General features: G+C 35.7%; 1 protein-coding gene across 44 annotated transcripts in view; it reads right to left on the bottom strand.

The window, feature by feature from the left end:
- Positions 1 to 14,346, bottom strand: part of clasp2 (cytoplasmic linker associated protein 2) — a 380,510-nt gene that overhangs the window by 189,483 nt on the left and 176,681 nt on the right. For all 44 annotated transcript variants that reach the window (XM_073035883.1, XM_073034575.1, XM_073035242.1 and 41 more), the window contains one exon: positions 4,658 to 4,728. In XM_073035883.1, coding sequence (XP_072891984.1) covers positions 4,658 to 4,728 — 71 coding nt within the window. The remainder of the gene's footprint in view (positions 1 to 4,657; positions 4,729 to 14,346) is intronic.

A 14,346-nucleotide genomic window follows, 5' to 3' on the forward strand; every position in this document is an offset into this window, starting at 1 on the left:
AGGCCGAGTTCACTCAACCTGTTTTCATAAGGCATGCTCCCCAATCCAGGCAACATCCTTGAAAATCTCCTCTGCACCCTTTCTATGGTTTCCACATCCTTCCTGTAGTGAGGTGACCAGAACAGAGCACAGTACTCCATGTGGAGTCTGACCAGGGTCCTATATAGCTGCAACATTACCTGTCGGCTCCTAAACTCAATCCCACGGTTGATGAAGGCCAATGCACTGTATGCCTTCTTAACCACAGAATCAAACTGCGCAGCAGCTTTGAATGTCCTACAGACTCAGACTCCAAGAACCCTCTGATCCTCCACACTGCCAAGAATCTTACCATTATTACTATATCCTGCCATCATATTTGACCTCACACTTATCTGCCACTTCTCAGCCCAGTTTTGCAACTTATTGATGTCCTGCTGTAACCTCTGACGGCCCTCCACACTATCCATGACACCTCCAAACTTTTTGCCATTAGCAAATTTACTAACACATCCCTCCACTTCTTCATCCAGGTTCTGTCCCAGAACAGATCCCTGAGGCACACCAACGGTCACCGATCTCCATGCAGAATATGTCCTGTCTACAACCACTCTTTGCCTTCTGTGGGCAAGCCAATTCTGGGTCCACATAGCGAGGTCCCCTTGGATCCCATGTCTCCTTATTTTCCCAATAAGCCTTGCAAGGGGTAACTTATCAAACACCTTGCTGAAATCCATATACACTACATCTACTGCTCTACCTCCATCAATGTGTTTAGTTACATCCTCAAAAAATACAATCAGGCTCGTAAGGCACGACCTTCCTTTGACAAAGCCATGCTGACTATTCCTAATCATATTATGCCTCTCCAAATGTTCATTAATCCTGCCTCTCAGGATTTTATCCATCAGGTTACCAACCACTGAAGTAAGACTCACAGGTCTATAATTTCCTGGGCTATCTCTACTCCCTTTCTTGAATAAAGGAACAACATCCTCAATCCTCCAGTCCTCCGGAACCTCTCCCGTACCTGTTGATGATGCAAAGATCATTGCCAGAGGCTCAGCAATTTCTTCCTTCACCTCCCACAGTAGCCTGGGGGTACATCTTGCCTGGTCCCGGAGACTTATCCAACTTGATGTTTTCCAAAAGCTCCAACACATCCTCTTACTTAATATCTAAGTGCTCAAGCTTTTCAGTCTGCTGCAAGTCATCACTACAATCACTAAGATCCTTTTCCATAGTGAATACTGAAGCAAAGTACTATACACACTATTCTACTGTCACACTTGATTGGTCCTATTCTCTCACATCTTATCCTCTTGCTCTTCTCATACTTATCAGATAAAATATATTATCAGAGTACATACATGCCATAACACACAACCCTGAGATTCTTTTTCTGCAGACATACTTAGCAAATCTATAGAGGATTTTCCATTCAAAGGCATTGGTTTTCCTGTACCAGACTGTTACGCAGCTAGTCAACACATTTTCCACTACACATCTATAAAAGTTTGCCAAGGTTTTTCTTTCTTTTTAAATCTTTTTATTAATTTTAAGAAAAACATAAATGAAATATGAATACAAAACGTTTGAGAGTACATAATTAATAGTTTAAACAGACAATCAGATATGTAATAATCAATATATAAAGCCTCCCAAACTCATAGGATTAATATAAAAGAATCGAAAAAGAGAGAAGAAAAAAACCCCAAAAAAACTAAAAGAAAACTTTAAAAAAAAAACTAACCAACATGGGCAATTGCATAATGTTAAATACATACAGTAGTGCCGATAACTCCGAACCTCCATCCAAATACTTAAGGATAATAACAGTAAGGTTTAGGATCAGACCATTTAACTCATATGAAAATGTTGAATAAATGGTCTCCAAGTTTCGTCAAATTTAACTGAAGAATCAAAAACCACACTTCTAATTTTTTCTAAACTCAAACAAGAAATAGTTTGAGAAAACCACTGAAATACAGTTGGCGGGTTAATTTCTTTCCAATTCAATAAAATAGATCTTCTAGCCATTAATGTAACAAATGCAATCAGTCGTTGAGATGAAGCGGATAGACGATTATTATCTATCATTGGTAAACCAAAAATTGCAGTAAAAGGATGCGGTTGGACATTGATATTTAAAACTCTTGAAATGATATTAAAAATATCTTTCCAATAATTTTGTAAACAAGGACAAGACCAAAACATATGAGTCAATGAAGCAACATCAGAATGACATCTGTCACAAGTTGAATTAACATAAGAATAAAATCGAGCAAGTTTATCTTTAGACATGTGAGCTCTATGTGCAACCTTAAATTGTATTAGGGCATGTTTAGCACAAATAGAGGACGAATTTACCAATGACAAAATTTTTTCCCATTGCTCAGTAGATATAGGACAATGCAATTCTTCTTGCCATTCCTTCTTAATTTTTTCTGATACATCTGGCTGTACACTCAATCATATTATAAATGATAGCTACTAAACCCTTTTGACAAGGATTGAGGGCTAAAATTCTTTCTGTAATGTCCAATGGACATTCTTTCGAAAAAGACTTTAATTCATTATACAGAAAATTTCTGACTTGCAAATATCTAAAAAAATGGGTTTTAGGTAAATTATATTTATTAGATAGCTGTTCAAAGGACATAATGTTATCATCCAAAAACAGATCACGAAAACATGTTATACCTTTTGTTTTCCATAATAAAAAAGCTTGATCTATAGATGAAGGCCGAAAGAAGTAGTTAGATACTATAGGACATGACAGCATAAATTTATTCAAGCTAAAAAATTTACGAAATTGAAACCAAATTCGTAATGTATACTTGACTATGGGATTAGTTATCTGTTTATTCATTTTAACTAACGAAAAAGGAAGTGAAGATCCTAAGATTGAGATCAATGAAAAATCTTGCACAGATTTACATTCCAAATTTACCCATTGTGGGCAAGCAGCTGTAGTCGATTCTTGTGTCCAGAATATTAAATACCGTATGTTAACTGCCCAATAGTAAAATCTTAAGTTTGGTAGAGCCAAGCCGCCCTCCTTCTTAGGCTTCTGTAAATATTTTTTGCCTAGTCTAGGATTTTTGTTCTGTCACAAATAAGAAGATATTTTAGAGTCAACCATATCAAAAAAAGATTTAGGAATAAAAATTGGTAATGCTTGAAATAAATATAAAAATTTAGGTAGTATCATCATCTTAATGGCATTAACTCTGCCTACCAAAGACAAAGATAATGGAGACCATCTATTAGCAAGTTGCTTAATTTGATCAATTAAAGGTAGAAAATTAATTTTAAATAAATCTTTATGTTTTTTAGTAATTTTAATACCTAAATAAGTAAAATAATCTGTAACAATTCTATATGGTACATGATTATAAATTGGAACTTGCATATTTAATGGAAATAGTTCACTCTTATTAAAATTCAATTTATAACCAGAAAAGTTACTAAACTGAGCGAGCAAAGAAGAAATAGCAGGAATAGATCTTTCAGGGTCAGATATATATAATAACAAGTCATCCGCATTTAATGATACCTTATACGTCGTCTCCCCACGGGTAATACCGAAAATATTGGGTGATTCACGAATAGCTATAGCCAAGGGTTCTAAAGCAATGTCAAATAATAAAGGTCTTAAAGGACAACCTTGCCTTGTACCACGAAATAGCTAAAAAAAAGGTGATCTTTGATTATTGGTAAAAACCGAAGCTAGGGGTTTATGGTAATGCCAAGGTTTTTGATTACATGCTGAATCTCCACAGATTCCTGAGGAAGTAGAGGTACTGTCATGCTTTCTTCAGAGATAGTGACACTCAGGAAATTATAGTTACTGACACTCTCTACCTCTGATCCTCCGATGAGTACTGGCTCATGGACCTCTGGATTCCCTCTCCTTAAGTCTACAATCAGTTTCCTGGTCTTATTGACATTGAGTGAGAGGTTGTTGTTACTACACCACTCTTATAAAAGACACCCTTAGTGGGTGAGTAGAAAGTACATAATATGTAAGATTTTTATAAGCGATTTACGTGTCTAAATATAGGAATTGTATTAACAGTGTTTTACTGTCGTAGAGGGTGGTGGGGTGGAGGTACTTCTCTACCAAAGGAGGTATAAGGCAGGTTATCCTTAGGCAGTATAACACCTGCAATAGCAACCCCCCTCCCCCCCCCACTCACACACAGTCACGTGAAGTCATGGAGTATGTGACCACTGATGCCAAACAGACAATCTTTGAAGAGTATTGATGAATGGTTGGGGTCACCAGTCTTGTAAAGACACTGTCCAGAAGAAGACAATGGCAAATGACTTCTGTAGAAGAATTTGCCAAGAACAATCATGGTCATGGAAAGACCATGAATGCCCATGACATACGACACGGCACTTAATGGTGATAATTACTGTAGTTACTTTGACTTCTGAAAATGAAAGATATTTCAAACTGGCATTCCTGTGATCCTGCACACTGGAACTCAATGGAGATGTGAGAGGGGAAAACGCACTCCAAATCCCCTCTATGTCCTAATAAAACACATTTACATTTTGCATAAGGACACATACAATAAATTTTACCAAAAAAATCATAACCCCAAACGTTACCAGGTATATATTTTTTAATTATCAAAAATCCAACCATAATAATTCATACAGTTACCTGCACAGTAGGCACATCATTAAATGCCCTTGTGAAATCATCTTCATCCAGCGCTCCATCTTTTGATGTACCTACAAAAGCCAAAAGGAAGGTCATTTTTACCACACGATATTATTAGAGTACTAATATTTTTACTATTAAGTTAAATAATCTGCAGGGAACTAAACTCAATTTGGAATTAAAGTGATTTTTATAAAACATGATCAATTATCTCACGTTTTGAAGCAACTCTCACTAAAAAATCCATCCTGAAAGGAGAGTGAATTCTGATTTCAATATTAATACCAGACATAATTGAGTCAGCATTCCAACTAAAGGAATAATTACTTTGTAAACTCATAATAAAGACTGTAAAGCAGAAGAACAGAATTAGTTCATTGAGTCTGCTCCGCCATTCCACCCAGGATCCCACAAAACGCGAAATATCTGCTTTGTCGCCATATTCTTGGATGCTCTGACCAAACAGGAAACTACCAACTTCCATTTTAAATCTACCTATGGACACGGCCCCCATCACAGTCTGTGGCAGAGTATTCCACTACTCTGGGTCAAAAAAATCCTCCTTACCTGTGTTCTAAATGGTCACCCCTGAATTTTGAGGCTATACCCTCAAGTTCTGGATACCCCCACCATAGGAAACATCCTCTCCACATCCATCTTATCTAAATTCTTCTAAATTCCAGTGGCTACAGGCCAAATTCTGCCAAATGCTCCTCATATGTCAACCCCTTCATTCCCTAAATCACTCACGTCAACCTCCTCTGAACTCTCTCCAATGACAACACATTCTTTCCAAAATATGTGGCCCAAAACTGTTGACAATACACCAAATGCTGCCTCTCTCGTAAAGCCTCAGCATTATCTCCTTACTCTTATATTCTACTGCCCTTGAAATAAATGCCAACATTCCATTTGCCTTCTTTACCAGATACTCTACCTGTATATTAGGTTGGGTTCCACTTGAATCCAAGGGGGACCAATAACCCAGCTGGAAGGTTTGCTAAGGCTTATGGGGAGAGTTTAAACTCAAATTGTTTGGGGGGGGGGGTGGGAACCAAACTGAAGAGACGGAGGAAGGGGCGGTTGGCTCACAAATAGAGAAAGTTTATAGACAGTGCGAGAGGGAGGATAGGCAGGTGATAGAGAAGGGATGCGCTCAGACTGATGGTTTGAGACGTGTCTATTTTAATGCAAGGAATATTATGAACAAAACGAATGAGCTTAGAGCATGGATCAGCACTTGGGAGCTGTGATGTTGTAGCCATTAGAGTGATTTGGATGGTTCAGGGGCAGGAATTGTTACTTAAGTGTGCCAGGCTTTACATGTTTCAGAAAGGGCAGGGAGGGAGGGAAAAGCGGTGGGGGGGTGGGTGGCATGGTTGATCAGATATAGTGCCATGGCTGCAGAAAGTAGGAGGCTATGGAGAGATGTATACTGAGTCTCTGTGGGTGGATGTTAGGAACAGGAAGGGGGTCAATAACTCTTCTGGGTGTTTGTTTATAGACCACCCAATAGTAATGAGGACATTGAGGAGCAGATAGGGAGACATATTCTGGAAAAGTGTAATACTAACTGGGTTGTCATGGTGGGAGATTTCAATTTCCATATTGATTGGATTCTAACCACAGCAAGGGGTTTAGATGGGGTGGAGTTTGTTAGATGTGTTCAGGAAGCTTTCTTGACACAATATGTAGATAAGCCTACAAAAGAAGCGGCTGTACTTGATCTGGTATTGGGAAATGAACCTGGTCAGGTGTCAGATCTCTCAGCAGGAGAGCATTTTGGAGATAGTGATCACAATTTTATCTCCCTTACCATAGCATTGGAGAGGGATAGGAACAGACAAGTTAGGAAAATGTTTAATTGGAGTAAGGGGAAATATGAGGCAATCAGGCAGGAACTTCAGATTCAGATTCAGATTATTGTCATTTAGAAACCACAAATGCAATGCAGTTAAAAAAAATGAGACAACGTTCCTCCAGAATGATATCACAAAAGCATATGACAAAACAGACTACACTAGAAAATCCACATGACGTTTGGCAATCCCCAATCCAGAGTCCCGAGAGGCTGCTGCGTATTAATATCGCGCTACCGTCTTAGCGCGTTCCCCGGAAAGGAGCTCCAAATCCACCAGACAAAACAAGACCAAAAACTAAAGCTACAAGACCTGCACAAAACCACATAGTTACAACAGTGCAAACAATAGCATAATTGATAAAAAAAAAGACCATGGGCACAGTAAAAATAGTCCAAAGATGTTAAAGGACTATAAGTTCAAAAGAAATCACCACACAGTTTCCACAAGTCCCCAGGGTCCTGACAGACTCGCCATCCCACGCCGGCGGCAGAAGGGAATAACCCCGCTACGGACTTCCACGGCACTGCCCGACTCAGCCTCGCAGACGCAGCAAACAATGAAAGCTCCATCGAACCCAGCCTTTTGCAGACACAGCACAGAGTGAAAGCACCCCAACCGCAGCGGACTCCAAGTCTGTCGAACCTCCGAGACGACGACCATCCCCTCCGGCACAGCTTCTCCGAGCACCATCCTCTGCCGAGTGTATTAAGACGGCCCTGCCAACGGCCATCGGCAACGTGACCCCGAGGACTGGGGGCCTGTTCTTCCCAGCAGAGTCCCGGACCTCACAGCAGCAGCAGCAACGAAGAAGGTCTTCCTGGAGATTTCCTGATGTTCCTCCATGCTCCCACGTCCCACTTGGAAGCATAAATTGGGAACAGATGTTCTCAGAGAAATGCATGGCAGAAATGTGGAAAATGTTCATGGGATATCTGCGTGGCGTTCTGCATAGGTATGCTCCAATGAGACAGGGAAAGGATGGTAGGGTACAGGAACCGTGGTGTACAAGGGCTGTTGGAGATGGGAGACTATCATTGCTGCCCTAAACACCATTGGCATCATAAGCAGTCAGTAACAATATAGACCAGTGGTTCAGAGTTGCTCACAAATAAGCACCTAGACGTAAAATTAAAATGAAGTAACAGTTCAAGTCTAAAGAAAAATGAACTAGGTTAATGAGAAGAATTTGACATCATTTCCAGGGACTTCAAGTTGATTGATTAGTGAAGTCAGTTTACACTGAAAATATAATCATAAATGCATCCTCCAAGGACTCCAATCCTTAAACACTCAAAATGTGACATGCAATTGGAGAAGTGCCTGATAAATTCATGTCAATGATACAGGAGATGCCTGAGCGTGAAAGGCCTGATGACAACTATTTTGTCATCCTGCATCCATCTGTGGGCAGCATGAGCCTCACCAATAAATAAGTGATAGCATTCAATGAATTATTGCGACAGCAAATGGACAACGGGAGCTAATATTTCAAAAAGCAAAATACTATGGAGGCTGGAATTGAGCATTAAATAAAATAATGGAAAAATTCAGGTCAAATGGTACAGTGAGTGTTTTTGCAGCAGCTTAACAAATTTCTACATCATTGCAAATGCAGCTTACCCTGTTGTGAAAACAGTTTCCATTTCATTTGAGCGACTCAACCCACACTGAAAATATTGTGATGCCAATTTCTTCAAGTTTTTACAGTGCCTTGAAAATTATTCTGCCCCAACCCTTTGATCACATAAATGAGTATTAAAACCAGGTCTTATTATTTGTGAACCAATGCTGCTTTTTTCACAGTAGAACCCTAAAAAACCAAGGGAAATTGTCAAGAAAAACTGAAAAGTTAGCTGTTCAAAAGTTTTCACCCCCCACCCCCCTTTGCTCAGTAGTTAGCTGAACCACCTCGCACAGCTAGTGCAGCCAGTAGTGTTTTTGGATAAGTCTCTATTAGTTCTTCCTTGCAAAATTGCTCAAGCTGTGCCAGGTTAGTTGGGGAGCAGTAGTGGATCTCAATCTTGAGGTCTTGCTGGAAATGTTGGATCGGATTAAGGTCAGGACTCTTGACTTGGGCCGCTCAAGGATATCAGTATCAATTTTCTTTTTTTTAAATATTATTTATTTATTGAATTTTAGAAATTACAAGAATAAATGTAATAATAAAATAGTAAGAAAAGTGATACTAACCCTCCCCCCCCTTAGCCCTTATCTAAAGAAAAAGAAAAAAAAAGAAAGAAAAGAGAAGAAAGATTGCCTGGATATCGGAGGATCCCCACATGTTCCATGGAGTTCAAAATAATTTTGATATTTATTTTCACTTTCCCCAATTACTATAATTTTATCTTCAAAGGACCTATGTATCTAATCCTATCTTTCGTAAGTATGGTGACCAAATTTTCAAAAATATCTCATATTCATTTCTTAAATTATACGTAATTTTTTCAAATGGAATACAACTATGTATTTCATTATTCCAACGATCCATAGTTAAATTTAAATCAGATTTCCAAGTAACTGCGATAACTTTTTTGGCTACTGCCAAAACAATTTTTATAAATTTTTTCTGATACTTATTCAATTTAAATTTCGTTATTGTCCCTTCAATGTCTCCTAATAAAAATAACAATGGACTATGTGGAAGTTGTACTCCAATAATTTGTTCCAATAAAAATCTTAAATTAATCCAAAATGGTTGAATTTTAGAACAAGATCAAGTAGAATGCAAAAAAGTACCAATTTCTTGTTTACATCGAAAACATTGGTCAGACATATTTGAATTTAACCTATTTATTTTCTGTGGTGTTATATATAATTGATGTAAAAAATTATATTGTATTAATCTAAGTCGAACATTTATTGTATTTCTCATACTATCAGAACATAATCTTGACCAATTTTAACATTCAGATCAGATTCCCATTTTTGTCTTGATTTATGAATTCCTAATTTAATTGTCTGCTTTTGAATCAAATTATACATACAAGATGTAAATTTTTTAATTTTTCCTTTCTGAATTAATATTTCTATTTCACTAGGTTTTGGCATCAACATTGTTTGTCCCAACTTTTCTCGTAAATAAGCTTTTAATTGAAAATAACAGAAAAGAGTGTTATTTGATATTTTATATTTATTTTTTAATTGATCAAACGACATCAATATACCGTAGATTCCGTACTACAGAGCGCACCTGATTAAAAGCCGCAGGCTCTAATTTTAGAAAGAAAATCAATTTTGTACTTGTACAAGCCGCACCGGATTTTAAGCCGCAGGTGTCCCATGTTGTAATATGAGATATTTACACAGAAAGATATTACACGTGAGGATTTTTTAACTTTTAATTAAATCCGTATGGTAACATAAACAAATACATATTGCAAATGCTTTTTTTCGAACCGTGCCTGTAACACGGCTACTTTTAAATATACATACGTATCGGTAACACACAAATTACGTTGCGTATACTTTTTTACTGAACAGTGCACGAACAACATTCCAATATCTCCTAACGACTGGTAAAAAAATATATACTGCAGCCTACCAGGAAAAGTTATTGATCGCCTTTAACTTAAAAGCTGCATCATCGCGCGGGTCTAATGCGCTCGCCCCCTCCTTTCCGTTTATCGCAAACCGGTATTTCCCCACAAGACGCGGCAAAACCGGATGTGACGTCATAGCATCCCGGGATGTAGTACAGAAAACAAATATACTTAAAACACTTCTAACTTTAACTAGAAAATACTAACAAATGAATTACTAAGCGAAAATATTATAAACTAAATAACTGCCATAAAGGCAGCACAATGCTTTTCTTCGAGTGTTTTCCATGTTGATGAGGGTGTGTACAAATGACTGATTTACAATAATTTAATTGTGAAAGTGCGCTTGATTTATCGTACAATTTCATTGGACCTCTGTGAACTACTCATCAATTTTATTGGTCTACTGTTACGAGGCAAAATGTTTTTGGCGGCATGAAAAAAAACCATGCATTAGCTGCACCGTAGTAAAGGCCGCAGTGTTCAAAGCGTGGGAAAAAAGTAGCAGCTTATAATCCGGAATCTACGGTACCTCCTTCAAAACCGTCACCTATATATTTCATCCCCTTTTGAAACCAATTATGTAAAAGTTTATTATCCATTGTAAAGGGAATAAGCCTATTTTGAATTAAAGTCCTTTTTGCTAATAAAGATTTCTTTATCTCATCATCCATATTTACCTTATTCCATAAATCAATCAAATATCTTGATATAGGAGATTCTTTTTTTTCCCGTATCCATTTGGATTCCCATTTATATATAAAATCTTCTGGTGTATTTTCTCCTATCTTATCTAATTCTATTCTAATCCATGCCGGTTTTTCTTCATCAAAAAAAGACGCAATAAATCTAAGTTGATTTGCTTTATAATAATTCTTAAAGTTTGGAAGTTGTAACCCTCCTAAATCAAATTTACATGTCAATTTTTCCAATGATATTCTTGACATCTTTCCTTTCCAAAGAAATTTCCTTACATATTTATTCAGTTCTTGAAAAAACTTCTGAGGTAATTGTATTGGTAGAGTTTGAAATAAATATTGCAATCTAGGAAATATATTCATTTTTACAACATTAACTCTACCTATTAATGTTATTGGTAATATCATCCATTTATCAAGATCCTCTTTTATTTTTTTTAATAATGGCAAATAATTTTGTTTATATAAATTTTTTACATCATTATTAACTCTAATACCTAAATATTTTATCCCATTTATTGACCATCGAAATTGAGTTGCTAATCGGCATTGATTATAATTTCCATTGGTAAGGGGTAAAATTTCACTTTTATCCCAATTTACTTTATAACCCGATACTTCCCCATATTCTTCCAATCTAAAAGATAATCTTTGCAAAGATTGCAATGAGTTTGTTAAGTAAATCAAAACATCATCAGCAAATAAGTTAATCTTATATTCTTCTTGATTAACTCTAATGCCCTCAATATCTGAATCTATTCTAATTAATTCAGCTAATGGTTCTATTGCCAATACAAATAAAGCAGGTGATAAGGGGCAGCCTTGTCTAGTTGACCTTGTTAAACAAAATGGTGTTGAAATCTGACCATTTGTAACTACTTTAGCTTGAGGATTAGTATTTAGAATTTTAATCCACTGTATAAAAGATCTTCCTAATTCATATTTTTCCAATACCTTAAATAAAAAATCCCATTCCAATCTATCAAATGCTTTTTCTGCATCCAAAGCAACTGCCACACTCATTTCCTCTCTTTTTTGTGCCAAATGAATTATACTAATTAACTGGGTTATATTATCCATTGATTGTCTATTTTTAATAAAACCTGTTTGGTCCATATGTATTAATTTTGGTAAATATTTAGATATTCTATTAGATAAAATTTTTGCTATTATTTTATAATCTGTATTCAACAAAGAAATAGGCCTATATGACGCTGGTTTTAAAGGATCTCTATCTTTTTTTGGCAGTACAGTTATGATCGCTGTTAAAAAAGATTGTGGGAGTTTATGCATTCTTTGCACTTGATATATTAATTCCTTAAAAGGAGGAATTAATAAATCTTTACATTTTTTATAAAACTCAGGAGGAAAACCATCTTCTCCTGGAGATTTATTACTCTGAAGTGATCCTAAAGCTTCTTCAACCTCTTTTAATGTAAAAGGCATATCTAATCCTTTCTGTTCTTCGAAATTTAATTTTGGAAGGGTTATTTGTGATAAAAATTTATCTATCTCAGTAATCTTATTTTTTGATTCTGATTGATATAGTTCAGTATAAATTTTTTTTAAAGTTTCATTAATTTCTAAAGGCTTATAAGTAACCTTGTTTACACTTGTTCTAACTGCAATAATTGTTTTAGAAACCTGTTCTGTTTTCAACTGCCAAGCAAGAATTTTATGTGATCTTTCACCTAGTTCATAATATTTCTGTTTAGTTCTCATAATTACTTTTTCTGTACGATGTGTCTCGAGTGTATTATATTGTAGTTTTTTGTTAACAAGTTGTCTTCGTTTTTCTTCTGTCATGTGTCTTTGAGATTCTTTTTCTAACTTTATAATATCTTTTTCCAACTGATCTATTTCTGCTGCGTATTCCTTCTTGATTTTAGATGTATAACTTATAATCTGACCCCTTAAATATGCTTTCATCGCTTCCCATAATACAATTTTATCCTCTACTGAATGTAAATTTGTATCCAAAAAAAACTGAATTTGTTTTTTCATAAAATCACAAAAATCTTGACGTTTTAATAAAATTGAATTAAATCTGCATCTATAAATCGATTCCTCCTTATCCATCATTATCATTGTCATTATCAAGGGAGAATGATCTGACAGTATTCTTGCTTTATATTCCACACTTTTCACTCTATCTTGAATATTTTTTGATAATAAAAAAAATCAATCCTTGAATAAGTTTTATGTCTATTTGAATAAAATGAATAATCTCTCTCTCTTGGATTCATTTTTCTCCATATATCAATCAGGTTTAAATCTTTCATTAATGATAAAGTTAATTTTGTTACTTTTGATTTTGTAGCAACTTTAGTTGACCTATCCAAAACTGGATCCAAACAAAAATTAAAATCTCCACCTATTAATATTTTATCATGTGCATCAGCCAATTTCAAAAAGACTTCTTGTATAAATTTTGTATCATTTTCATTTGGTGCATAAATATTCATAAAAGTCCATAATTCTGAAAACATTTGACAATGTATAATTACATATCTCCCCCCAGAATCAATTATTACATTTTGTATTTTAATTGGTAAAGACTTATTAACCAAAATTGCAACTCCTCTCGATTTTGAATTAAATGAAGCTGCAATAACATTTCCAACCCAATATCTCTTTAATTTCTTATGTTCTGTTTCAGTTAAATGCGTTTCTTGTAAAAAAGCTGTATCTCCTTTCATTTTCTTAATATATGTTAAAACTCTCTTTCTTTTCACAGGCCCATTAATTCCATTAACATTAAAACTTAATAAATTAAGCAAATTAGTCATTCATAATACCTTGGGAACTCTTTAAAATTCTCCATGTTGCTATGAGTCTCTCCCCAACCATCCAGGCAAAAAAGAAGAAAAATATAAAAAAGATAGCTAATATATAAGAAAAAAAACAAAATACACCCCCACTAATGTTGCGAATAAAAAGAACACAACATTACCCCCCCCCCCCATTTTACGGGTCATGGCAATCGCCATGATTGTACACGTGAAACTCGCAGCCGTTGATCAGGAGCTCCTCCAGCTCCCTCGCAAAAAGAAAGAAAAAAAACATATATATATATATAGTAATGAAGAAAAAAAAGAAATAATTAATATCTCTACTCCCAACTAATTCTCTTCGACTATTTTTTTATATAAATGTCCATCAAGTCCAACCTTATTTCAATCTTCATCATAAGTCCATTTCATTTCTATAATTCATTAGTCCTCTTCATGAACATCGGATAGTCCTTGTACAAATTTCTCCACTTTCCGGTAGTCAACAAAAAAACTTCTTTCTCCATTTTCCAGAAAAATTATCAATTTTGCTGGGTAGCTCAATAAAAATTTATAACCCTTTTCCCATAAAGATTTTTTCACTGGATTAAATTCTTTCCGCCTCTTCAGAAGATCGTAACTTATGTCTGGGTTAAAAACTCTTTTCCCTTCTATTATCAATGGCCCTTTCCTCTCTTTGGCACCCTGAGTAGCTGCCTTCAAGATCATTTCTTTATCTTGATACCTTAAGCATTTTATCAAAATTGATCTTGGATTTTGATCTTGTTGAGATCTTGGTCTTAAAGCTCTATGTGCTCT

Source organism: Hemitrygon akajei, chromosome 1, assembly GCF_048418815.1.
Source record: "Hemitrygon akajei chromosome 1, sHemAka1.3, whole genome shotgun sequence".
NCBI lineage: Eukaryota > Metazoa > Chordata > Chondrichthyes > Myliobatiformes > Dasyatidae > Hemitrygon > Hemitrygon akajei.